The sequence below is a fragment of the Diaphorina citri genome, unplaced genomic scaffold, assembly GCF_000475195.1.
Source record: "Diaphorina citri unplaced genomic scaffold, Diaci psyllid genome assembly version 1.1 scaffold354, whole genome shotgun sequence".
Classification (NCBI taxonomy): Eukaryota; Metazoa; Arthropoda; class Insecta; order Hemiptera; family Psyllidae; genus Diaphorina; species Diaphorina citri.
In genome coordinates this window covers 229,900-256,841 of record NW_007377789.1, presented here as the reverse complement: position 1 = coordinate 256,841, position 26,942 = coordinate 229,900, and the positions used below count along the sequence as shown (strand labels likewise).

At 36.5% G+C, this 26,942-nt stretch overlaps 1 protein-coding gene across 1 annotated transcript in view; it reads left to right on the top strand.

The window, feature by feature from the left end:
• Window positions 1–1,469: 1,469 nt before the first annotated feature.
• Window positions 1,470–26,942, top strand: part of LOC103507945 — a 93,448-nt gene continuing 67,975 nt past the window's right edge. The window contains exons 1-2 of the mRNA XM_026822676.1: window positions 1,470–1,524; window positions 15,341–15,438. Of these exons, the coding sequence (XP_026678477.1) occupies window positions 1,470–1,524; window positions 15,341–15,438 (153 nt within the window). The remainder of the gene's footprint in view (window positions 1,525–15,340; window positions 15,439–26,942) is intronic.

Sequence of the window (26,942 nt, the reverse complement as noted above, 5' to 3'; positions counted from 1 at the left end):
ACCCTACATTCTGTATGTACAAGTCTGACGAAGATGAGTAGATATAAGTAGCTAATCTAGGCTCTGATTGAGACATGAACTGTTCTGAGAAGTTTTTGAAGCTGGGTTGTTGGCGTTGAATGTCTTTGGTGAGTGTAAATACTCAACAGACTGGAACCTATTAAGCTGTGTTGACATAGTCGATCGACGGTGTCGACTAAGTGTGGACATGGGTTTTTGGCTTTTCTCTTATACGATAGATCTTGTAAAGGCTTTCGTTCTCTCTCTGAATGTCTCTCTCCTTACTAATACATACCCTACATTCTGTATGTACAAGTCTGACGAAGATGAGTAGATATAAGTAGGTAATCTGATGGATTACTTCTCGTATATCCAATATCTGATTATGCTGATGGTACTCATATCGCCAAGATGGGTCTAGAGGTGACGAGTTCTTACCGTTCCAAGCCAGTTCTCAGTGTTGTTCATCCAATGGTTCAAAAGCTGCCTGTAAGTTGGCATATGATGTAATCGGTCAAGTTGCAACAACACTATGTTCAATACATGACGAATAGCGTATATGTGCTCATAATCTGATGGATTACTTCTCGTCTATCCAATATCTGATTATGCTGATGGTACTCATATCGCCAAGATGGGTCTAGAGGTCACGAGTTCTTACCGTTCCAAGCCAGTTCTCAGTGTTGTTCATCCAATGGTTCAAAAGCTGCCTCTAAGTTGGCATATGATGTAATCGGTCAAGTTGCAACAACACTATGTTCAATACATGACGAATAGCGTCTATGTGCTCACTCAAAATCAATTCCAAGAGGGAGTTTTCTTTGCTGATGGTATGGAAACATTGAAATGAATTGCATTGTGCTGCGCCTACCAGAGGAAGATCTAACAAGTGGATTTTAATTTTCAAATAAAATAATTTTGAACAATAACATCTAATGATTATTATTTTTTTCTTGTGTACCTATCTTCAATTTTATTGCTAATACCTCTTGCCGTAGTTGTCTGTAAAAGTAGGCACTTACGAATACCTGACAGTAATTGCAGCCATTGCATAAGGTTGTCCTTATTTTCATTCAAAGACACACATACAAATCTTTGGCCGTGGGACTTAAAGCTTGCTCTATAGGACGGCAGTTAACCATTGTGCGAAGGATAAATATTATCTACGTGTCTGGTCTCACAGAAAATGAATTTATCTAAAAATGCTGAGATCAACAGGTCATCAAATAATGGATTTGCAATGTACCAATGGACCTACCATGTTGGTATTTATTTTACCTGTAAGAGCTCTAGTGACACCTTCCATATTGCATTATAAACCAAGGTGTAGCACTTGTGGGAGCCTGAGGTCAAATTTGAATAAATGTATACAATTGCAAGTATATTATTTAGTTCTAGATGAACCATCATGTACAGACCCATACATTTTCCTTAGAAACGTGATTATGAGAAAGTTTCAGGAAGGATCAATGACCATCGCTCACAGATTCATTGACATCTGGAACGAACTTTACCTGGATCAAGGTACCTGTTAGATGTACTATGGAGAACTTTTGAGTTAGTCACACAAATCGTACCAAAAATCAACTGTAAATGTTAAAAGTATAAAAAAAGTAAACAGTGACAGTTACTTTCTAATCTGAAAGTTTTTTAGGACCATCCCGCTTGCCCTTTGACCCAAACTAATTTGGCGAAAATTTACCAATGCCCAATAGACAAAAATAAAATTCCTGTCAACAGACAACATAATAATGTTCGTGATTAAATAAGTCAGTGCCACACACGTGTTAACACTATTTGAAAATGTAAGACAACATGGTATTTAAAGATTTCTTGTTTCAAGGCAATTTGGCCTTCTTCTAATCTTCCATTCTAATATTCTTGTAAACCTTCAACGACTAACTAAAGGCATTAAACGTCCATTCTGGGAGACATTCCAACTATATCTGAAGTCTAAAATAGGGTTAAAGGGAATCGTAGCTAGTCGTACTTCAACTTGTTTTGGCAATTCAAACATTATAACCAGGTAGGCATAGTTACTAGTAATTTTTAAAATAATTACTTTCTAATCTGAAAGTTTTTTAGGACCATCCCGCTTGCCCTTTGACCCAAACTAATTTGGCGAAAATTTACCAATGCCCAATAGGCAAAAAATAAAATTCCTGTCAACAGACAACATAATAATGTTCGTAATTAAATAAGTCAGCGCCACACACGTGTTAACAGTATTTGAAAATGTAAGACAACATGGCATTTAAAGAACTCTTGTTTCAAGGCAATTTGGCCTTCTTCTAATCTTCCATTCTAACATTCTTGTAAACCTTCAACGACTAACTAAAGGCAGTAAACGTCCATTCTGGGAGACATGCCAACTATATCTGAAGTCTAAAATAGGGTTAAAGGGAATCGTAGCTAGTCGTACTTTAACTTGTTTTGGCAATTCAAACATTATAACCAGGTAGGCATAGTTACCTGCGTCCTGCATAGGAAGGAACCTATCGTCTTAGACATACTTCAAATCCTCAAAGTTGCACAACCATTGTATGAGCATAATATTACAACTCTTGGCTATTGACATTGAATAATTGCTTAGAATGTGTAACAAAACAAGTGCACCCTTACATAGCAAAAGCTACAAGTTTCAGAGTAACCACAATTCACATTAGAGGAGATTAATATCCTGATGTACATATGTACCTATATCTGATGTCAACACGCATTGTGGCATTGATGAAAGATCGAATAGTTATGAAAAAGATCCCATATTCTGTGCTAACCGCAGGTGTAGACGTGTATCAAAGTCCAGGTCCTCTCATTATAAATCCTGTTGTGAAATTCGGGAATCGTAGCTAGTCGTACTTCAACTTGTTTTGGCAATTCAAACATTATAACCAGGTAGGCATAGTTACTAGTAATTTTTAAAATACCTGCGTCCTGCATAGGAAGGAACCTATCGTCTTAGACATACTTCAAATCCTCAAAATTGCACAACCATTGTATGAGCATAATATTTCAACTCTTGGCTATTGACATTGAATAATTGCTTAGAATGTGTAACAAAACAAGTGCACCCTTACATAGCAAAAGCTACAAGTTTCAGATTCAGAGTAACCACAATTCACATTAGAGGAGATTAATATCCTGATGTACATATATCTAATGTCAACACGCATTGTGACATTGATGAAAGATCTAATAGTTATGAAAAAGATCCCATATTCTGTGCTAACCGCAGGTGTAGACGCGTATCAAAGTCCAGGTCCTCTCATTATAAATCCTGTTGTGAAATTTAAAGTAACATCAGAGTATGATCACAAAGTTTTGCAAGGACCTCGAATAAACTTGGGACTCCTTTAGTGGAGCTTTGTTTGTTCCTTCTTCTACCGATGCGATGTGTTACTGATCTTTGTCCCTTCTTCTGCAGTCGGCTAACTGATCTTTCTATCTGTGTGTTCCATGTTCTTATTGATAGCTCTGTTTTTTTCGGTGGTGTCATGTGTCATCGAGGTTGGTAACTCTCAATTCTCCCAGTATCTAATGTTTACACTACAGTTCATGTGTTGTCATGGATTTACAATTGAGACTTGTGTAAACAAAATGTATCCATCTTTGTTTTGGGACAGTAGACAGTATTCATATCTTGAAGATAACTTTGAAGAGTTTGAAGAACAATGTTTACCTATGTATTCAATTCAATGGACTGCTTCCTAAGTTAATTTGTCCTATTGAGTACCTATTTCACCTGATTTTAGAATGAAATTAAGAGCACTAAAGAGCTCTATCACCTGAGAGTTAGTATGTACCTGAATCTATTCAGTTAAGTAAACTTAAAAAATGTCACCAAGTCAGAGAAGAAAACTTTGAGGTCTTTGAGCCTGATCACCACAAAAGCCTTCTACTTGAAGATTAGCAAACTAGCATACATAATGTTATCTCTTGGAGACCTAACACTGCGGCAACCTAGGACCAGTACTTAGCACATTGTAAATCCAGAGGCTAACGACCCAGCCAGCGTTATGATTTCAAAGTCGGTGAAATCAGCACTGAGTAGGTAGGTGGAATGGATTCTCGTTTTGTTTACACTTAGATGAATGCCATAGCTATTTGTACGGTTTATACAATGTTATCTCTTGGAGACCTAACACTGCGGCAACCTAGGACCAGTACTTAGCACATTGTAAATCCAGAGGCTAACGACCCAGCCAGCCTTCTGACTTTAAAGTCGGTGAAATCAGCACTGAGTAGGTAGGTGGAATGGATTCTCGCTTTGTTTACACTTAGATGACTACCATAGGTACTTGTGTACGGTTTATGTACACTTTGTTGTTGGATTTCTTTCAAGTTTAGAATTTATTAATAGTTGTTACTATCAAGGCCATTATTTCGTTATTTTGCAACATATGGGTTTATAGATAAGTAACTATCTATGTATATAGAAACAGAACCTATGTCTGCATAATATTATGAACATGACTTTACTGTTTAGAATTTATTAATAGTTGTTACTATCAAGGCCATTATTTCGTTATTTTGCAACATATGGGTTTATAGATAAGTAACTATCTATGTACATAGAAACATAGAACCTATGTCTGCATTCTGCATAATATTATGTCTTTGTTATGACGATGTACATTCTATCGCTGATCTTCAGTTCTATGACTTCTATGAGATCACTGAGCTATGAATGTATGTAAGTAGAGTTGATTAATTTTCTAGTAACTATAGTGTAACTACACGTAGGTGCAAAGTGCGTACCTACGAAATCAAAATTGGATATGTTTGCTACATGTTGGTACAAATCAAATACAACATAACCCATCATAAAACAACCCATGGTAATATTCATCGTAAGTCTATTGCACTTGCTGCTGCACTTAACCCATGAACATTTATAGTGAGAACAAACCATTCAATGAAAATAAAATAAAGAAATAAAATAATAAATATAATTATCTTCAATGATAGTGATGACACTGACAAAATCTCACGATTGTTTGATGATGATATTGATGATCATAATAGCGAAGGAAAATTCACACATGGATTGCAAATCACAAGCTCATCAGTCATCACCGCATTGAAGTATTGAACCTGGAATGTCATTTCAGATGATAGTAAGTTTGAAAAGCTTGCTATGAAAGCATTTTAAAGGTACTTGGATGAGGTTAGCTTCTAATCTGGAAAACCTAATCACTTGAATTTCGGCATCTGAAATTCAAGTGGATCTCCCTCATAGCAACAAATTTCCACCCAAGATCATTATAAGTTATCCCCTGAGTGTAGGTTTAACAGAGAGGTTAAGGAGTTTACTGTAATTAATAGGTACCTACCTACTTTTCATTAAATCAAACATCTTCTTCTCTTCATAATAATTATTTATTACTGTGCGATCCGTACATCTTTCTGTGTTTATTACAAGTTGAGGATTTGTTCATTTTATTCAGTTCGTACCCGATTCTACAATACCAGTTGCTATTAAAATGATTAGTAGCTTTAATGCATAATTGCGAATATGATTCCAGGATTTTGAAATCTAACTGGTTTTATGATGGAATTTATCGTAGTTCGCGTGTATTATTTTCTTCGTTACTTGGATTGCCATTTACAACAGGCTGCATATATTACATGTCTATTTGTAGGCCAAAGCTTTTCTCTAAACGGTTTTATGATGGAATTTATCGTAGTTCGCGTGTATTATTTTCTTCGTTACTTGGATTGCCATTTACAACAGGCTGCATATATTACATATCTATTTGTAGGCCAAAGCTTTTCTCTAAACTACTCGTATGTATGTAGGATTCTCAATTTTTCCAAGTTTGACTAGAGAAAAGTTGAAAATAAGACCATTGCCTTAAATTTCGCTGATCAAGTAGATCAAGGTCCACAAAACACGTGCATTGGCACGTGAACTTAAACCTGGTGGAAAATTACCACTTGTGCTTTATGAATATTGTTACTCACACCGAGAGAACCTATTTCCAGCCCAGTTATAAGCAGTGGAGAGTTTAGAGACCTGTAGCTTCCGAGCATTCTACATGATCAGCGTGTATAATGAGCAAGAAAGTGGAAGGCCCCGGGCTGTTTTCTCTTCATATGTAAACGTATTCTCTATTGAACTGCCGAGTCCACTACGCAGGCATAGAGTCGGATTAACAGCTACAGTGACCATTTTATATCTGAACTCTAAAATAGCAATTTATAATATTCACAAGGATATGTCTGGGGGCTGTTTTCTCTTCATATGTAAACGTATTCTCTATTGAACTGCCGAGTCCACTACGCAGGCATAGAGTCGGATTAACAGCTACAGTCACCATTTTATATCTGAACTCTAAAATAGCAATTTATAATATTCACAAGGATTTGTCTGATAATTGGTAGGTAATCTAACTAAATGGCAAACCTTAGTGATGCCTAATATTTTGAATGAGTCTGCCAAGTATAGTTTGATTCTTTTTACTTTCTATTATAACTTCTCGTGCTGTTGAGGTTCCCCGAGGTATTTCCAACGTTGATATTTGACTGCTGATAGGTATTCTAATTTTAGTAGATAATTTTTAGTCTCAAGAAAAGCATTTATGTGTGTCTTCTGTCTTTTCTGGGAACGATATGTACTTGACCTATTATTGGTATTGGAAGGTGTCAATAATTTGTCAAAATAGGTATTCTAATTTTAGTAGATAATTTTTAGTCTCAAGAAAAGCATTTATGTGTGTCTTCTGTCTTTTCTGGGAACGATATGTACTTTACCTATTATTGGTATTGGAAGGTATCAATAATTTGTCAAATTTCTAGAAATAGAGCGATCAGTGTGTGAAATGTGAACTGTGAAATGTGAATGAGTGAATGGATCTCGTTCTTATAATATAAGATTTCAGAGGACCTCCACAGTCCAACAAGCTTCTGGTCTTTTCTTCCGTCTTCTGAGCATTTAAATGGTTGGATATTGACAAAGTGTAGAAGTTGATGCTCTTCAATTTTGAGATCCATCTTCTGTAACTGAAGGTGGTAGTTTATAGGACCCTCCAATGGTGCCAGCTTATAGCACTGTAGATTTCATATTTGGATTATCCTGACTTACCAACCAAACTTGACAATATTTTGAGGAAGCTTAGTGCCAGATATTGGTGGAGATTCCTTTCCTTCATTGTTGTATTCTATTTCTTCACTGGTGTCTGGTAGGTAGGTAGGTAGTATTTCTACTTCTTTTCGTTATTGTTATAATTTGGAGTATCAATTTCTACAGGTTCTGGAGGATTTAATAATTTGATAGCTATATTTTGACTTTAGCGTCTTTAGCTTCCAGATTTTTGGGTAGTACGAGTCTACGAGTAGGTTATTTAGATATTTGCCTAGGCTTATTGTACCAAAAAGTTCTCCTCTACATACGTACATATTGCATGAGAAAAGAAATAACTCCTTAACATTTACACAGTTTGACCATCCATGTGTATTGTGCATTGGTATTAGATCTATCAATCAGACAACTTGTGTAATGTTAACGTGAATCTGCTGACGTCACAGAATTGTCTTTACCACAAGAAATGCACAATACAGTCATGATCAGTTTTATTGGTTTCACGTTCAGTTTGTTCACTTGAATGCTGTTGACCACATAGTTCATTGTGTTCGCTATAGGTTGTGGTTGGTTATTTAGGTTGGAGTGCTAACAAGGGCCCAAGAGTGGTAGGGAGGTAGTGACACTTACGAGTATGAGACCTCTTTCATCGACTTATCGGGTATGTTTTTTTTTTTTTTTTTGACAGTATGTAGGTAGTAGATACTTACTGATTTTCGAATTACCTTTTTGTAGTGATCTACCTATTTTAAAATTGGCAGTTTTACTCTTTTTATAAAAACATAAAAAAAATTAATTTTTTATTATTTTGCCTTGATTGTTTCAGGTATGGTGTGTTGATATGCAACAGCTGCAAAGTGTGCTCTATAACTGTTTTTGATCTAGTATCTTCAATTTGGTAAGGAAAAACCATCAAAAACTAAAATTAGGTTGATAATTTGACAAAGTTTAAATTCCAAAACTGAATAATTTGAGTGAGTTAATTGGTGTTCTAATAAATGCATAACATTTATGCAAGCACCATTTTGTTCTGAGTGACCAACGGTTCAATATAATCATTTCCTATCAACATTGTATTATTTAATCTAGGTAGGTATTTGATTGATTTCTTCATTGTACAAGCATAAACCTAGACACCTAACAAATCGCATGAATTAGTAGCTACTTCCGCAAATTGTTCCTCTTGTTTTCCCATTTTTACTTTCCTTATCCTATAGGAAGGAAAGTACCTAATGTAATCGGGTCAAATTTTCGATGGTCAGTTTTTTAGTGCCAAAACACGTTTTGAGGTCCCTAGAGCCTAAATCCAAAGTTTCAGCTATTGGTCCGTGTGTGTCTGTCTGTGTGTCTGTAAACAAAATATCTCGAGCTAGAGACTTGAAATTTGGTATGCAGTTGTCAAATCTGACAAGGATGCGACACAAAACTTTTGGTTAAGGTCGGTGCAACGCTTGGCGGTATTTTGTCGCTTTTGGCGGTTTTCGTTGTAATTCATTATTATCTCGGGAACGGTATAAGCTAGAGACTTGAAATTTGGTATGTAGTCCACAAAAGTGACAAGGATGTAGCTCAAAACTTTTGTTTACGATAGGTGCTGCGGTTGGCGGTATTTTGGCCGATTTTTGGCGATTTTCGACCGCTTTTGGCGGTTTTCAGCTATACTGACTTAGAGATATTGTAAAAGTTACAATAGACAAATACCCAAATAAGCATAATTTAATAGGATAAGGAAAGTCGTGTGACGTTCACACCTGATTTTTTTATGTACCTACTCGTGAAGTATATTTACTCCAAACACAATACAAATTATTCTGACTGATGCAGGATAGTGTTGATTGGTCTTCAAAAGCTAAATCAATAACGTCTTTATCTTCAAGGACTTAAATCTTTTACCTACCTACTAAGGTCTTCAAGGCAATTTATTCTGACTGATGCAGGATAGTGTTGATTGGTCTTCAAAAGCTAAATCAATAACGTCTTTATCTTCAAGGACTTAAATCTTTTACCCACTAAGGTCTTCAAGGCAAAGTTGATATAAAAAAGAGCAACCGATTTGTTGCAATTATGTGCATTCTTTGAAAATGCTTTCTGTATTGTGTACGAGTGTTACGTATTTCTACTAGAGACGCAGCTAACATGCTATGCAAATTCAAAGAAGTCCTTTTGAGCATTCTTTGAGCATTAGTGACAGGTGTGGAGCTACTCACATATTCCATGCTGATGGTGAAAGTAATGCTGATATCATATGCCATATTTTTATTATTCATCGTTTTGTTTGATCAACAAGTTGTATCTATGTGCTCCGCCATCCATTCCCATCAGATGTATCTTAGGTCATTCTTTGAGCATTAGTGACAGGTGTGGAGCTACTCACATATTCCATGCTGATGGTGAAAGTAATGCTGATATCGTATGCCATATTTCCATTATTCATCGTTTTGTTTGATCAACAAGTTGTATCTATGTGCTCCGCCATCCATTCCCATCAGATGTATCTTAGGTAATTTAAAGAAAAGGCGTAGTAAAATTTCCAACTGCACAATCATTCGGTAAGGAATTGGTTAGGCGAATATGCAAAGTATTCCAAATGATGTACAAAACATGAGGACAATATCCGCTACTCTTATATTCATGAAGGCAGAGATGAACCTTCGTAAAATCATGATCAAATCACAAATTAGTCTCAAAAAACTACAGACAGAAATAGGCCAGATTTCTTGGTAATCTTAGTATACAAGAAATAAACCTTTCTTCCTTATGTGTCATCCCTGAATGATCTCACAATACTATTAGCATATAAAATAACCATGCTTCGTTTCAGATCATAATAGATGTTACATGCTGGTATAGTATTTAAAGTTCAACGTGTAGGTAATTAGTAGTTATCTGTTGTGTTGTACGTACATTCGTGGAATTTACCTACGAGTAGGTAGGTATACTTTTAGCTAAATTTCCTTAAGAGATGAGCTATTATACCTTTCTTCCTTATGTGTCATCCCTGAATGATCTCACAATACTATTAGCATATAAAATAACCATGCTTCGTTTCAGATCATAATACTTAGATGTTACATGCTGGTATAGTATTTAAAGTTCAACGTGTAGGTAATTAGTAGTTAGTTATCTGTTGTGTTGGACGTACATTCGTGGAATTTACCTACGAGTAGGTAGGTATACTTTTAGCTAAATTTCCTTTAGAGATGAGCTATTCATTTTTCATTTGGGGGGTTATTTTTGTAGTTAATACGAGGCTAAATTTTAGGAGAACTTATTACTGCTTTGTTTGACGAGTTCTACATTAACACCTACTTTTCCTTCTTTGGGTCAGTCACAGTCTATGGCCCGGATGGACGGAGTATTGTAGATGATTCTGTATAATTTTCAAAGCAGACATTGATTCTTCTTCTTCCATTTTCCTGTAACTAGGTACAAGGTACCTACTCATTGGTCCAGTTCAATTTCACACTTATCAATCCAATTCGATTGTCAAAATATAATATCCAACGATGAGAGCCAAGACCTGCTGGAACTTGGTTGAATCACTCCAGTTTCTATACCATTCAGGAGTATATTTTTGAGATGCTTATTGCCTCTTGCTTCCAAGTCTTACAAAGTAATGGGAGCATTGTCATCATTTGGTAGTTTTGTACTCCGAAACTAGAATGGGAAATGTGCTACTGATGGATGATATTTAGCGTTCCTGAATAAATTCTTTAGTGCGTGCACAATAAGTACAGACGTCCTGAATCGATTTTATTAAAAATTTCAGAGGACATTCACAGTCCAACAAGCTTTTGGTCTTTTCTTCCGTCTTCTGAGCATTTAAATGGTTGGATATTGACAAAGTGTAGAAGTTGATGCTCTTCAATTTTGAGATCCATCTACTGTAACTGAAGGTGGTAGTTTATAGGACCCTCCAATGGTGCCAGCTTATAGCACTGTAGATTTCATATTTGGATTATAATGAGCTATTCATTTTTCATTTGGGGGGTTATATTTGTAGTTAATACGAGGCTAAATTTTAGGAGAACTTATTACTGCTTTGTTTGACAAGTTCTACATTAACACCTACTTCTCCTTCTTTGGGTCAGTCACAGTCTATGGCCCGGATGGACGGAGTATTGTAGATGATTCTGTATAATTTTCAAAGCAGACATTGATTCTTCTTCTTCCATTTTCCTGTAACTAGGTACAAGGTACTCATTGGTCCAGTTCAATTTCACACTTATCAATCCAATTCGATTGTCAAAATATAATATCCAATGATGAGAGCCAAGACCTGCTGGAACTTGGTTGAATCACTCCAGTTTCTATACCATTCAGGAGTATATTTTTGAGATGCTTATTGCCTCTTGCTTCCAAGTCTTACAAAGTAATGGGAGCATTGTCATCATTTGGTAGTTTTGTACTCCGAAACTAGAATGGGAAATGTGCTACTGATGGATGATATTTAGCGTTTCTGAATAAATTCTTTAGTGCGTGCACAATAAGTACAGACGTCCTGAATCGATTTACTGTTTGACTTACGGTTGAGAAGTTGCGGGTTCGATACTTCCCTGTGTCGACAAATTTCCCTTACATTAAGTCGGACAGTTCTAAAAGTTTCACCATTCGATTCCGCGTGAAAAATCATATGGGATCAACTATTCACTTGCTTATTTGGTATCGGTTCACAAATAAACGGGAAATTTGTTGACACCGGGGAGTATCGAATGGTGCTACTTTTAGCACTCTCTGACTTACAGTTGAGAAGTTGCGGGTTCGATACTCCCCTGTGTCAACAAATTTCCCTTTTATTTGTGAACCGTTACCAAATATGCAAGTGAATAGTTGATCGCATGTGATTTTTCACGCGGAATCGAATGGTGCTACTTTTAGCACTCTCTGATTTACAGTTGAGAAGTTGCGGGTTCGATACTCCCCGGTGTCAACGAATTTCCCTTTTATTCGTGAACCATTAACAAGTAAGCATGTGAATAGTTGATCCCATGGGATTTTTCACGCCGAATCGAATGGTGAAACTTTGAGAACTGTCCGACTTACAGTTGAGAAGTTTAATGTAATAGAAAGTCGTGTGATGTTCACACCAGATTTTTTTTTACTTTCTATTACTACAGTTTAGCGGCTATACTGTAATGAAAGTATTGCAATCGGTCCAAATTTTCAAAATCGGGAAATGGGTGGAAATATCCGTTTTGGGGTCCCCTGATTTCAAAAAAGTGGTTTTTAGCCCATGGTCTGTACGTTACACCATATTTCCATTATTCATCGTTTTGTTTGATCAACAAGTTGTATCTATGTGCTCCGCCATCCATTCCCATCAGATGTATCTGGTTCCAGGTTTACTTCTTTTTGTACCCATAAAAACCTGCCTCATACATAGATACCTACCTATCTTTACACAGTACCTACACATTCCTAGAGACATAGCTTTGTCTTATGATACATATTGTATTTATAGTCTTTATATTTTTTTCATCAATAGAGTTTAATACCTGTACGAGACTTCAAGTTTCTTCAACAACCAACTTTCTCCACACATTTGTTTGGCTGAGACAAAAAAACCGCACTGTGACATTCTAAAAACATGTTGCAAGTATACTTGTCAGTAGCGCGTCGAAAATTTAGGTAAAGCGAACAATAACCCGACATGCGCTAACATTAGCGCTTTGCGCAAGTTGGCAGAAAATCTAGACTGTTGTCACTCTAGGAAATGTAAGAGCTCTTGACAAGAAACACAAAGGATTTAGTAATACCTCGATTAAAAAGTTCAAAGCTTTAATGAGTTGCATTAAATAATATTTACTTACTTATTTTATTACCTGGATATCCACGAGTATAAGTTTAGTTAGTAAAAGGTTTGAAGATTGACTTGGACTTATCGGTTCTGCTACATGTGTAACATTCTGGGCTTGGTCCACCAGTTAGTAAAAGGTTTGGAGATTGACTTGGACTTATCGGTTCTGCTACATGTGTAACATTCTGGGATTGGTCCACCTATTTTCTACGTCGTATTCCGTTCCGAAGGATTCAAGTGGTGTACATGGGTCAACTGATCCTGTGATCCTGAATAGATTTAGAAGGAAGAGATCTCTTTTCAAGACCTCTTTGAGTTACGGAGAACCATTTCTTTCATATTCAAAAATGTTCAATCAGCCGTTCCGAAGGATTCAAGTGGTGTACATGGGTCAACTGATCCTGTGATCCTGAATAGATTTAGAAGGAAGAGATCTCTTTTCAAGACTTCTTTGAGTTACGGAGAACCATTTCTTTCATATTCAAAAATGTTCAATCACCGTGAAGTATTCAAGTACCGTGTATAAGAGATGCTAATAGGTGTTTTAAATTGTTACGTAATCTCTTGAATTCTGGTAACCTGCGAGTCTTCTCTAGGAGTAACCTCCGGTTTAATCAAATCTTCAAAATGCATGCTTGGATGACCGATGCTATCTTGGCACTCTCTGACTTAGAGTTGAGAAGTTGCGGGTTCGATACTCAAATGTAATAGAAAGTCGTGTGATGTTCACACCAGATTTTTTAATTTCATCTTTGAGACGTTGGCCGAAATATGATTGTTTACTCTTTTATCACAAAAGATCTTTGGGAGTAAGTCAGTACATATCTTTGAAATCAAAAGGGAGTTTGATTGACATGGCTTGTTCTATGATTTGATAGACTGTCTTGGGTCTCAGGCTTGTGTAAGGAAGAAGATCAGGGGCCTTAATTTTTTTCAATTCCATCTTTGAGACGTTGGCCGAAATATGATTGTTTACTCTTTTATAACAAAAGATCTTTGGGAGTAAGTCAGTATATATCTTTGAAATCAAAAGATTTGTTTATGGAACGAAGGTACCCAAGGGTTAATCTCGTATGCCATAAATTGCCATCTGTATGATTGAGCATGCCATTGACATCTTCATTCGATAGAATCCTCATCAGAAAGTGATCTCATGTTGAAATAAGATGACGCATGTTGTGGTAGACATGCATCAATAAATGTGAAACGCTCTAGCTTGCCATTCACTTGGACAGCATTGCAGGTGGATGTCAAAATGCTGCATATCACATGCTAAGAAAAGAGTTTCTACTTACCTCCTTGAGATCTTGAAAGACTTAAGAGTAAAATAATAAAATCTGACCTCAAAATTGGTCTACCCTGCAAGTAAAGAAACACGCTACTATCACGTCACGTGAGCTTTCATCTACATATGTATTATAGTTTAGAAACTTTTTTCCCTGAGTTTCCAAGTGAAAGATTTGATGGAACGAAGGTACCCAAGGGTTAATCTCGTATGCCATAAATTGCCATCTGTATGATTGAGCATGCCATTGACATCTTCAGTCGATAGAATCCTCATCAGAAAGTGATCTCATGTTGAAATAAGATGACGCATGTTGTGATAGACATGCATCAATAAATGTGAAATGCCCTAGCTTGCCATTCACTTGGACAGCATTGCAGGTGGATGTCAAAATGCTGCATATCACATGCTAAGAAAAGAGTTTCTACTTCCCTCCTTGAGATCTTGAAAGACTTAAGAGTAAAATAATAAAATCTGACCTCAAAATTGGTCTACCCTGCAAATAAAGAAACACAGTACTATCACGTCACGTGAGCTTTCATCTACATATGTATTATAGTTTAGAAACTTTTTTCCCTGAGTTTCCAAGTGATGTAGTCCACAAAAGTGACAAGGATGTAGCTCAAAACTTTTGTTTACGATAGGTGCTGCGGTTGGCGGTATTTTGGCCGATTTTTGGCGGTTTTCGACCGCTTTTGGCGGTTTTCAGCTATACTGACTAAACGGTTAGAGATATTGTAAAAGTTACAATAGAAAAATACCCAAATAAGCATAATTTAATAGGATAAGGAAAGTCGTGTGACGCTCACACCTTATTTTTTATGTACCTACTCGTATCCGCCACACACGTTCGGACGCGCCGGTCTGACAGACAGTCATCTGAGCGTGAATGGCCGGCCAGTAAAGTACACCACTACATCTTCTTTCAGGAATGAGCCCTAGAGTTACCTAGAGGTTCTCTTACCTAGAGATAAGAGTAGGCAAGAGAACCTCTAGGGTTCGTATTACATGAGAAACGTATAATACTCATTTCTTCTACCTGGTCACATCAACATCCATATAGATAGTTATGTAAATGATCTCCATCGAGGACACGACCTAAGGACACCCTAACTTGAAGTCAAGTTCAAGATTGTTTGTCCAACAGTAGGTCCTTTCCCATTTCTTTTGCTTTCAGATAGCCGTAACACTGGAGGAGTTCAAGTGATGTTTGTTCCCTCTTTGGCGACCTTTCTGGTCGTCATACTGTCTCTTCTTCACCCCTCCACACCGCAGGTGAGTATCACGTGACGTCACGTGAAGTCAGGTCACACCCACAGACGCCCATGACCTTGACGTTGTGGGTTTCTCTAAGTGTAGTCAGAGTAGGCATGCCTAACCTTTCCCGTTCTTTGCCTAACCTTTCCCGTTCTTTGCCTAACCTTTCCCGTTCTTTGCCTAACCTTTCCCATTTCTTTTGCTTTCAGATAGCCGTAACACTGGAGGAGTTCAAGTGATGTTTGTTCCCTCTTTGGCGACCTTTCTGGTCGTCATACTGTCTCTTCTTCACCCCTCCACACCGCAGGTGAGTATCACGTGACGTCACGTGAAGTCAGGTCACACCCACAGACGCCCATGACCTTGACGTTGTGGGTTTCTCTAAGTGTAGTCTGTTAACCCTTTGTACGAGCAGGTTGAGAGAAAGAACTTGGTTGTATTGAACCGCGTGCAGCTAAAGCGGAGTATCATGTCTGGTATAGTATCATTTACGGTGCAAAGTAAAAGTGTAGTCTGTTAACCCTTTGTACGAGCAGGTTGAGAGAAAGAACTTGGTTGTATTGAACCGCGTGCAGCTAAAGCGGAGTATCATATCTGGTATAGTATCATTTACGGTGCAAAGTACTTTTGTCTCTTTTTCCTCCCTATAAAATACAATCACAGAACCACCTCCTTAAGATATTATAGGGACTAGGTTTCATTGACTCGGACTAAACGATTTTTGTAGAAGGATGCCAATCAAGGGTTGAGGAAATTTCTTGAGCTCAAATTACTTTGACCTTGGTATTTTAATTTATCGACTCTTCCGCACGTATTTATGGCAATCTTATGTAATGTTGATTTAAAGGGAAAACAAAGTGATGAAAAAATAATAAAACTAGATATGATCGGTTGGTTAAAAAGATAATTTGGTATGTACATATTTTGGTTTCTTTAATTTAGAAAGAAATGGGCACAGCAATGACTTTTATCTTTTATGTTTATCTAATAGTGGCTTTTGTTTATTATTTCAGACGCCGGCTGGAGGGTTATTTTCATGTCCAAACGGTAAGTTCCTCAAAGTATTTATTCACCGCTTACTTCGGTAGTGAGGGGGGCACATCCACTAATCAACAAATCATGAAAATCGCTTTAGGAATTATGGCACATCCACCGACAAATACATAATGAAAACGACTTTGGGAAATATGACACATCCACTAACAAAATAATGCATTATAGATTATAGAAATTGCTTTGGAAATCATGGCACATCCACTAACAAACACAACATGGAAATCACATTCAGGAGTTTTGATTAACTACGCATGCTAAGTGTCCTAATGAAGTTTATTGGTAGATATTTAGGAGTGGAAAAAGAATGTATCACAGTATTCACAGTACACAGCTATTAAACCTGTAGTACGTACGTACGTACGTACGTACGTACGTACGTTACGTACGTAACGTACAGACCATGGGCTCAATCCTTTTGATTTCAAAGATATGTACTGACTTACTCCCAAAGATCTTTTGTGATAAAAGAGTAAACAATCATATTTCGGCCAACGTCTCAAAGATGGAATTAAAAAAATTAAGGCCTCCGATTTTGAAAATTTGGACCGATTGCAATACTTTCTCATTACCTTGTATAGGTTCCCTATACGTAAGGGTAATAGAAAGTAATTAAGGCCCCTGATCTTCTTCCTTACACAAGCCTGAGACCCAAGACAGTCTATCAAATCATAGAACAAGCCATGTCAATCAAACTCGTTTCGGCTGAGGATAAATCAAATTTATTGGGCGCTCCAGAGTTCAACCTTCAATCAAGAAAAATCAATTAATATTGATTTTCTGACAGTTTGATGAATAACTTTTTTCAAATGATGATGAACATTAGCCCATCTTTCAATTTAGAGACCGAAAACTAGGCGTTCTTTACAAACGCATGCTTTTCAAACCCATGCAAAACTGACGATGAAGCGATGAACATGAAGGACTAATGACTACTCCGAGGTACCTATTCTGGATAGTTTAGAAGTAGGCTTGCCAAATATCCAAAATGTCGATTCGGGACGCGAATCCGCGAACATTGATGAACATTAGCCCATCTTTCAATTTAGAGACCGAAAACTAGGCGTTCTTTACAAACGCATGCTTTTCAAACCCATGCAAAACTGATGATGAACATGAAGGACTAAAGACTACTGCGAGATATTCTGGATAGTTTAGAAGAAAATCAACGAAGTTTTTCAATAGTTTTCTTCACTTTCCATCTCATTGTATTTAAATGTCTTAAATAAGTTCTTAAATTCTCTTATACAATTGCATTCTCGTCATCTTTTCAACACAAATGTCCCTAATTATCCCAGTCAACAATGCGAAACATGAAAAAACTTGCCACAAACTCACAAACAATGTTCAGAAATAATTAGAATGGTGCTCAAACAGTAACCATCGGTAACTATTTCCAAACAGCAATGCTAACAAAAACAAACAGAGTACACTCAAACGGTACCAATATCATTTAGCAACAAAAACAACAATTAGCAATACTGAATAAACAATAGCAGTTACTTTTCTAGTTTGAAAATAACCGTTACAACAAAAAGAATTGTAGATAAGTTGGTAAATACAATATTGTAGGTAAATACTAGGTATTTAGTAAAATGTGTGAGGAGATATTACTCTTGAGATATCTAACTATAGAGGAATCTATGATTGAAGTTGTTTTAGTTAGAGACATGGGCTCGTGCATGCAATTTAAGAGTCATAAAAGGCACCTATGCAGAAACCAAAAACTTAGAGTTTACCATCAAAATGAAAAACTGAACGGGACGCCGGGACACCCCCTGAAATTCGGGACTGTCCCGGCCAATTCGGGACGTTTGGCAAGCCTATTTAGAAGAAAATCAACGAAGTTTTTCAATAGTTTTCTTCACTTTCCATCTCATTATATTTAAATGTCTTAAATAAGTTCTTAAATTCTCTTATAGAATTGCATTCTCGTCATCTTTTCGACACAAATGTCCCTAATTATCCCAGTCAACAATGCGAAACATGAAAAAAACTTGCCACAAACTCACAAACAATGTTCAGAAATAATTAGAATGGTGCTCAAACAGTAACCATCGGTAACTATTTCCAAACAGCAATGCTAACAAAAACAAACAGAGTACACTCAAACGGTACCAATATCATTTAGCAACAAAAACAACAATTAACACTACTGAATAAACAATAGCAGTTACTTTTCTAGTTTGAAAATAACCGTTACAACAAAAAGAATTGTAGATAAGTTGGTAAATACAATATTGTAGGTAAATACTAGGTATTTAGTAAAATGTGTGAGGAGATATTACTCTTGAGATATCTAACTATAGAGGAACTACACCTTCTTTGTTTGTTTCCCTCCAGAGATGCAGCTTAGAATCACAACTCACAACACATTCAGTATTGGTGTAGTGTAGAAAATAATAAAATTTTAATAGCCAATCCGGAGAGGTCTTTGAACCGAATGGCCATCATGACAATAATAGTAGTGCTCAGCGTATTCATATTGAATTTAAATATCACAATGGCGAAATCGATTGAAAATGCATATCACGTATTATCACATCGTCAAGATCTACTTCTATTGAGTCTAGTGAGAGATTGAAAATGCTTTCTGTATTGTGTACGAGTGTTACGTATTTTTACTAGAGACGCAGCTAACATGCTATGCAAATTCAAAGAAGTCCTTTTGAAAAATGCTTTCTGTATTGTGTACGAGTGTTACGTATTTCTACTAGAGACGCAGCTAACATGCTATGCAAATTCAAAGAAGTCCTTTTGAAGTTTAAAGAAAAGGCGCAGTAAAATTTCCAACTGCACAATCATTCGGTAAGGAATTGGTTAGGCGAATATGCAAAGTATTCCAAATGATCTACAAAACATGAGGACAATATCCGCTACTCTTATATTCATCACAAATCAATTAGTCTCAAAAAACTACAGAAGAAATAGGCCAGATTTCTTGGTAATCTTAGTATACAAGAAAGTCCAAGTGATACAGGACAGAAAATGAATTAATCAATCCTGGAAAAAGCTTCCGACTTCAGTTTTCAGACCGTCTGAGAGACCAGCTTTTTCCGCCACACTACAATTGTACATGTTTATCAAACACTGTACAAATCACAACTGAGCATAATAATGGAAAGTGTGTCCTATTTATTTCAGCATGTTAAACTTACAATTTTTATCTGCAAGCACAAGTCATGCCAGCTTTGTGAACAAGCGCTAGAAACTGTTAGATACCATAGGAAATTTACTGGACGTTTCTAATGATAATAATAGAAAAAAATATGAAAAACTCACTGGCTTGTGAAACAATACCAGATTAGAAGATACTCAGATACTTGAGACGTTGGCCGAAATATGATTGTTTACTCTTTTATCACAAAAGATCTTTGGGAGTAAGTCAGTACATATCTTTGAAATCAAAAGAATTGCGAGTTGACAGTAGGTATAGTTGTCTCTAAAACTACACCTGTCCGCCACACACGTTCGGACGCGCCGGTCTGACAGACAGTCATCTGAGCGTGAATGGCCGGCCAGTAAAGTACACCACTACATCTTCTCTCAGGAATGAGCCCTAGAGGTACCTAGAGGGTCTCTTACCTAGAGATAAGAGTAGGCAAGAGAACCTCTAGGGTTCCTATTCCCAACCTTTACCGTTCTTTGCCTAACCTTTCCCGTTCTTTGCTTAACCTTTCCCGTTCTTTGCCTAACTTTTCCCGTTCTTTGCCTAACCTTTCCCGTTCTTTGCCTAACTACATGAGAAACGTATAATACTCATTTCTTCTACCTGGTCACATCAACATCCATATAGATAGTTATGTAAATGATCTCCATCGAGGACAAGATTCTACATAGCGCCACATTAAAGATGGCAATGACAATGATACTGTCAGTAAATTCTTTATGGTTGACAAACTGTTACCAGCAGATGGCTAGGTGCTGTTAGGCTCGTTGTGGGGAGTGCCTCTGGTGACATCTAGAAGTAGGTATAACATCATTAGGAGGATCTCTTAGGTCCTGACGTGCACTTCACCAGTTATTAGACTGATGGAAACTTTCAACTGAACACTGACTGAACTTCCCTGTTGGATTTGTTGAACGGTTTTTTTGGAATACCTGCAAAGTACCTACCTAAATGTTTCCATCAACATAACTTATACATGATCAACGGCGCAAATGGCAACAGTTCGAAGCAACGCGTTAACACGAATTCTTTAACTACGCATGCTAAGTGTCCTAATGAAGTTTATTGGTAGATATTTAGGAGTGGAAAAAGAATGTATCACAGTATTCACAGTACACAGCTACACCGTAAAAGGAAATCCCTTTTGTCCCACTATCAGGTCTACTGCAAGAGATATCTCTGAAGGAAGTAGAAAATAATTAGATATGAAATATAATTTTATAACCAGGACCTCCCAAGGATTCAGTATATTCCCGACTCCTCTTGTCTATCAGTAAATCCTACCTATCTAAGTCCAAATAATTAGATATGAAATATAATTTTATAACCAGGACCTCCCAAGGATTCAGTATATTCCCGACTCCTCTTGTCTATCAGTAAATCCTATCTAAGTCCAGGTGGTACCGGAGAGGAGCTACGTTATTGTCATATGTCACCCAATGCCAGCACGGAACATGTTAGCACCCAAGACGTCATAATCTAGGACATGCAACGGGACATTGGTTATCATCATCAAGAAGTAAGCTCACATTCACTTCAGACCCGGGCGTTCTTGGCTTCGCTACCAAGTTATCGAGTAACTTTGTATACGTATATCTACCTATCTCATAGTAATTTTGCTTCCGTGACGAAGCGGTGGAATGCAGTAGACTGAATTGCGGATGATAATGCAATTTCTTTCTTCCTTTTGCACCTTCCAAGTTTAAAGTTTCTGGTTTCGCTGGATTTGCTATGCCTCTTTTAAAGAATTGAAAGCTTCTTTTAATCTTTTCACAATGTGCTTTAAATAAAGATAGATAAAGGTTTCAAATAACGCTGGTGTGATTTCAAAACACTGGAACCCCCTTTTTACCCTTTTCTATTACTTCCGCAAATTTATAGGCGTCAGTTGATCCTCTACTTTCTAACTTTTTGATCTTTATCATCAAAATGTCGGTCATATCAGACTTTTGCTTCGGAGACTTCATTTTTCCACTTGTCGATCGAATCTAGGACATGCAACGGGACATTGGTTATCATCATCAAGAAGTAAGCTCACATTCACTTTAGACCCGGGCGTTCTTGGCTTCGCTACCAAGTATATAACTTTGTATCTACCTCATAGTAATTTTGCTTCCGTGACGAAACGGTGGAATGCAGTACACTGAATTGCAGATGATAATGCAATTTCTTTCTTCCTCTTGCACCTTCCAAGTTTAAAGTTTCTTCTTGTTTTCGCTGAATTAGCTATGCCTCTTTTAAAGAATTGAAAGCTTCCTTTAATCTTTTCACAATGTGCTTTAAATGCAATTAGTAGATAAAGGTTTCAATTAATGCCGATATGATTTCAAAACACTGGAACCCCTTTCTACCCTTTTCTATTACTTTTGCAAATTTACAGGCGTCAGTTGATACTCTACTTTCTAACTTTTGATCTTTATCATCAAAATGTCGGTCATATCAGACTTTTGCTTCATTTTTCCACTTGTCGATCGAAAAAAAATCCGTTTTAATTTCACGCAAAATTATGAGAATCGAAGAAACACAAAACCGGCTCGGTTTGCTCGAAGCACTTGTTTGGTACCTGACCAGAGACCCCAGATCCCACCTGTGTAACTATCTGGTGTGCTAGAATTTGGTTTGCCTCGGGCAGCTCATCCTACATAACTGTATTCGCGTCCAATCGAGGTCTAAATTTAGAGGTATAGGAACTTCTCCTTCCCTGAGAGCAACAAATTTGCACTCGACAGAAATTCCGTTCCATACACGAGGCATATTAACTAGGTACTTTGCGAGGACTAAGTGTGTATTTGATTGACTCCATACTCCATGATTCTGAAAGTTGAGACTTAGTCACATTATTGATACCGATACTTATAGTGGCCTAGTGACAAATAGATGGGTATACAGAGAGATTTCTCTATTATACATAGGTAGTTAACTAAAGTGATGCCGCCAGCGGACTCCGTTGTGATTTCGTGAATGGTAAGGTTAAGAGAATCTGGAAGGACGAAGGACACGAATGAAGAAAATGGTTTCTTTTGGCATCACCATTGGCAATCGTGATGAAGTTAAGGCTATGGATAAAATTATTTCGTGCCTACGATTCAAAGGATGTTAAAAACATCAAAGGATGTTCCGAAGGCCTACTGGTGTCTGGAATTTTCAAGTCGTAGAACGTAAGAACGTACGAGTATTTATTCAATATTCATGGTCTTAACAATTGAAGTAAGGATCAATATTCACGGTCTTATGTGCCTTAACAATTGAAATAAGGACCTCTTCATGGTCCGAAAGCCTGCCTACAAAATTCTAGCATATACGTTGTAGGTTTAGAATGTCCTACCAATGTTGTAGGTTACCGTCAGTTTATAGGCGGTTGTATAGGTATACCGTCAGTTGTATGTATAGGTAGTAAGTTGGTAGATTGGGCACATCCACTAATAATATTGAGCTGCAAACGCGGTCTTAACAATTGAAGTAAGGATCAATATTCACGGTCTTATGTGCCTTAACAATTGAAATAAGGACCTCTTCATGGTCCGAAAGCCTAGCTACAAAATTCTAGAATATATGTACGTTGTAGGTTTAGAATGTCCTACCAATGTTGTAGGTTACCGTCAGTTTATAGGCAGTTGTATAGGTATCCGGTCAGTTGTATGTATAGGTAGTAAGTTGGTAGATTGGGCACATCCACTAATAATATTGAGCTGCAAACGCTAATAATAAACTCAATGTAGGTAAATTGGTAAATCGAATAATCTTGCGTCTTGTGATTTATTAGACGAGAGTTTCATTTTCGAAATTATTGTTCTTAGGGCGTGTACCAAAACTCGAAGATTCCTATATTCCATGTGAAAGTGTTCACTTTATTCTTGTGTATAAAGAATTGCCTAATAGATATTTTTTAACGAAGGATGATCTTCCTTATTAAGTTTGTTCATGAGAAATTTATTAAGGAATACCTCGAAGATGAAACTTTTTACTAGCTTGTTACTAGGGTTGATTTAGGAGTTTTTGCACTGACCTTAATATCTACACTCTACAGTAAATAATAAGAAGATGGCACTTGTGACCTGCTTGATTTAGAAAAACAAATTAAAAATATTGTAAACATTTTAATTCAAGAGATATTTTCTAAATTAACTTGGCAAGTTGACTAAAATATCAGCTGATCTATTAGCTCTGGCTATTTGCTATTAGCCATTTGTGAAAACTGAAAAGCTTGAAGAAAGAAAGTGCATCTAGATTGAAAACTATGCAACTCATGTATAACTATAACTAGTCTAATATACGTGAATATTATGATCTGTATTTTCACTACATATTTTCTTGTTTCAAATAGGTAACAGCCTATTAATTATTATCATTAACATTTATACATCTTTCCATACTTTGTTATTACTAGTTATCAGATTTTCATTTAATAGACAAAACACAAACAGCGGGTATCAAGGGAAAATAGCCTCTTTTCTCTTCTCACAAACATGTACATCTTTGTTATTGCTTGTGCAAGAAATAACATCCAACATAATATCAACTCGATAATTATATGTATTAATGAAAAGTGAAAACTGTTCCAAAGTGAAGAAGATGTGTTGCTTTTCGTATTAGAAATAAATCATACTAAGAATATTTCTTAACCCATTGGGGCTCAGCTATGTCGTATTTTACTGTTTTTCCACACCTGTAATAGATACCTGGAAGGAATCTACCCTGTTGTTAGGTAGGCTTAAATTTAGTCTAACCCTAAACCCCACGTCATTTTCTTTTATCAAATGGATAATAGACATTTTTAGAAAATTAATGTAGGGACCTCCTTGGAAAATGTGTACTTATCTAGGTATTTATTACCTAATTTGTTCGGTTTTCCTCTGTTTCCCTTCTATAATGAAACGTTCAAGATCTCATTGGAATGATTAGCAGGTAAAATGGAAAGAGTTCCATATTTTTTACCAAAGTACTGAAGAAGGAATGAGCCTCCTCTCAGTTGTCGTTTGCTCGGTCAAGACTCTTAAAGACACTGAGATAATCAGTTAGTAGAGATTTGTTTTATTAAGGAATACCTCGAAGATGAAACTTTTTACTAGCTTGTTACTAGGGTTGATTTAGGAGTTTTTGCACTGACCTTAATATCTACATTCTACAGTAAATAATAAGAAGATGGCACTTGTGACCTGCTTTATTTAGAAAAACAAATTAAAAATATTGTAAACATTTGAATTCAAGAGATATTTTCTAGATTAACTTGGCAGGTTGACTAAAATATCAGCTGATCTATTAGCTCTAGCTATTTGCTATTAGCCATTTGTGAAAACTGAAAAGCTTGAAGAAAGAAAGTGCATATAGATTGAAAACTATGCAACTCATGTTTGTATAACTATAACTAGTCTAATATACGTGAATATTATGATCTGTATTTTCACTACATATTTTCTTGTTTCAAATAACAGCCTATTAATTATTATCATTACCATTTACACATCTTTCCATACTTTGTTATTACTAGTTATTAGATTTTCATTTTATTTGACAAAACATAACAGCGGGTATCGAGGAAAAATAGCCTCTTTCCTCTTCTCACATGTACATCTTTGTTATTGCAAGAAATAACATCCAACATAATATCAACTCGATAATTATATTAATGAAAAGTGAAAACTGTTCCAAAGTGAAGAAGATGTGTTGCTTTTCGTATTGGAAATAAATCATAATAATATTTCTTAACCCATTGGGGCTCAGCTATGTCGTATTTTACTGTTTTTCCACCTGTGTAATAGATACCTGGAAGGAATCTATACCCTGTTGTTAGGTAGGCTTAAATTTGGTCTAACCCTAAACCCCACGTCATTTTCTTTTATCAAATAGATAATAGACATTTTTAGAAAATTAATGTAGGGACCTCCTTGGAAAATGTGTACTTATCTAGGTATTTATTACCTAATTTGTTCGGTTTTCCTCTGTTTCCCTTCCATAATGAAAAGTTCAAGATCTCATTCGAATGATTAGCAGGTAAAATGGAAAGAGTTCCATATTTTTTACCAAAGTGCTGAAGAAGGAATGAGCCTCCTCTCAGTTGTCGTTTGCTCGGTCAAGACTCTTGAAGACACTGAGATAATCAGTTAGTAGAGATTTGAAGTCCTAGTTGGTCAAATCCTTTGACTTCCATCTCCATTTCATTCTATTTTCCAAGAGAAAGGAAAAACAGCACATTGAAAGCCTTTTCTTCCTATTCTGTACCATTCAGTATATCGCTCCAGTATATCCAGTACCATCGATTTAAATTAATTGAGTCCAAGTCTAACAATAATCAAAATATAGTAACAATATCAAGATGGAAAATAATACATAGGTCGTGATAATGGGTTGTAGTGTGCTAGTGGCCGGCGTTGGGATCACGTAAAATATGCCTCATTGACTCTCAGAGCTAGGTCTCACTGTAGACTGAAAGCACCTGTAATACTATCTCGTATGTCCTCTTTAAAATGTCGATGCACGCTTGTGTATTAATAATTCAATCTCTGGTATTAATAATTCAATTTTGAATTACAAAGCGCCTATAAAGTTTGAATCACGAAGTGCCTGTAAGTAGTTTGATATTGAATTTAATTGTAATGCTTCAGCTTGATTTTGAATTTATAAATTGTAATGCCTCAGCTTGATATTGAATTTATTAATTGTAATTCCTGTATGAACTATGTACATTGAATTAATATGTAGGTAGGTATTAGGTACCTGTAATTATCATTGCTTAGACGGAATCAGACGCTCTTGAATTATCTGATGGTTGAGAGAGGCTCCATAGACTCTCCAATTAGTGCCTACGATTACCTTATACAAAGGTATAATATTGCAATTATAGTTAGTTTTTTCAAAGAGTAAACCACAAATTCATGAGGAATACACAATCGGTACCTATAAATGTTAAGAAAGATTAGTAAGCTTGGGTAACTTGGATTACCTTGTTGCCAACAGTTCTAAAACAACGGAAAAAATTTAGCCACTTACTCGTACTTTAAACAGTAAGATTTACCCAGGTACAATTTATGGGTACCCAACAATACTTGAAATATTGGCAACGTGCTCATCCTTTGGAACCACAGATGTCTTAATAAATCAGAGGAACCTCAGGAAGGATTGGAGGTTACTGCTGGACACAATATGTTGCAATGTTTGTAGATAGGTGTACATATTTTGTAATAATTACGGAAGCGTTACCCGGATTGTGGTTTAGAGCTCTATTCTCTAATCCCAATACAGCACTACACCAGTAGACATAACATGTATGTGGTGGATCCATTCTAGATACTTTTGGTCAGAC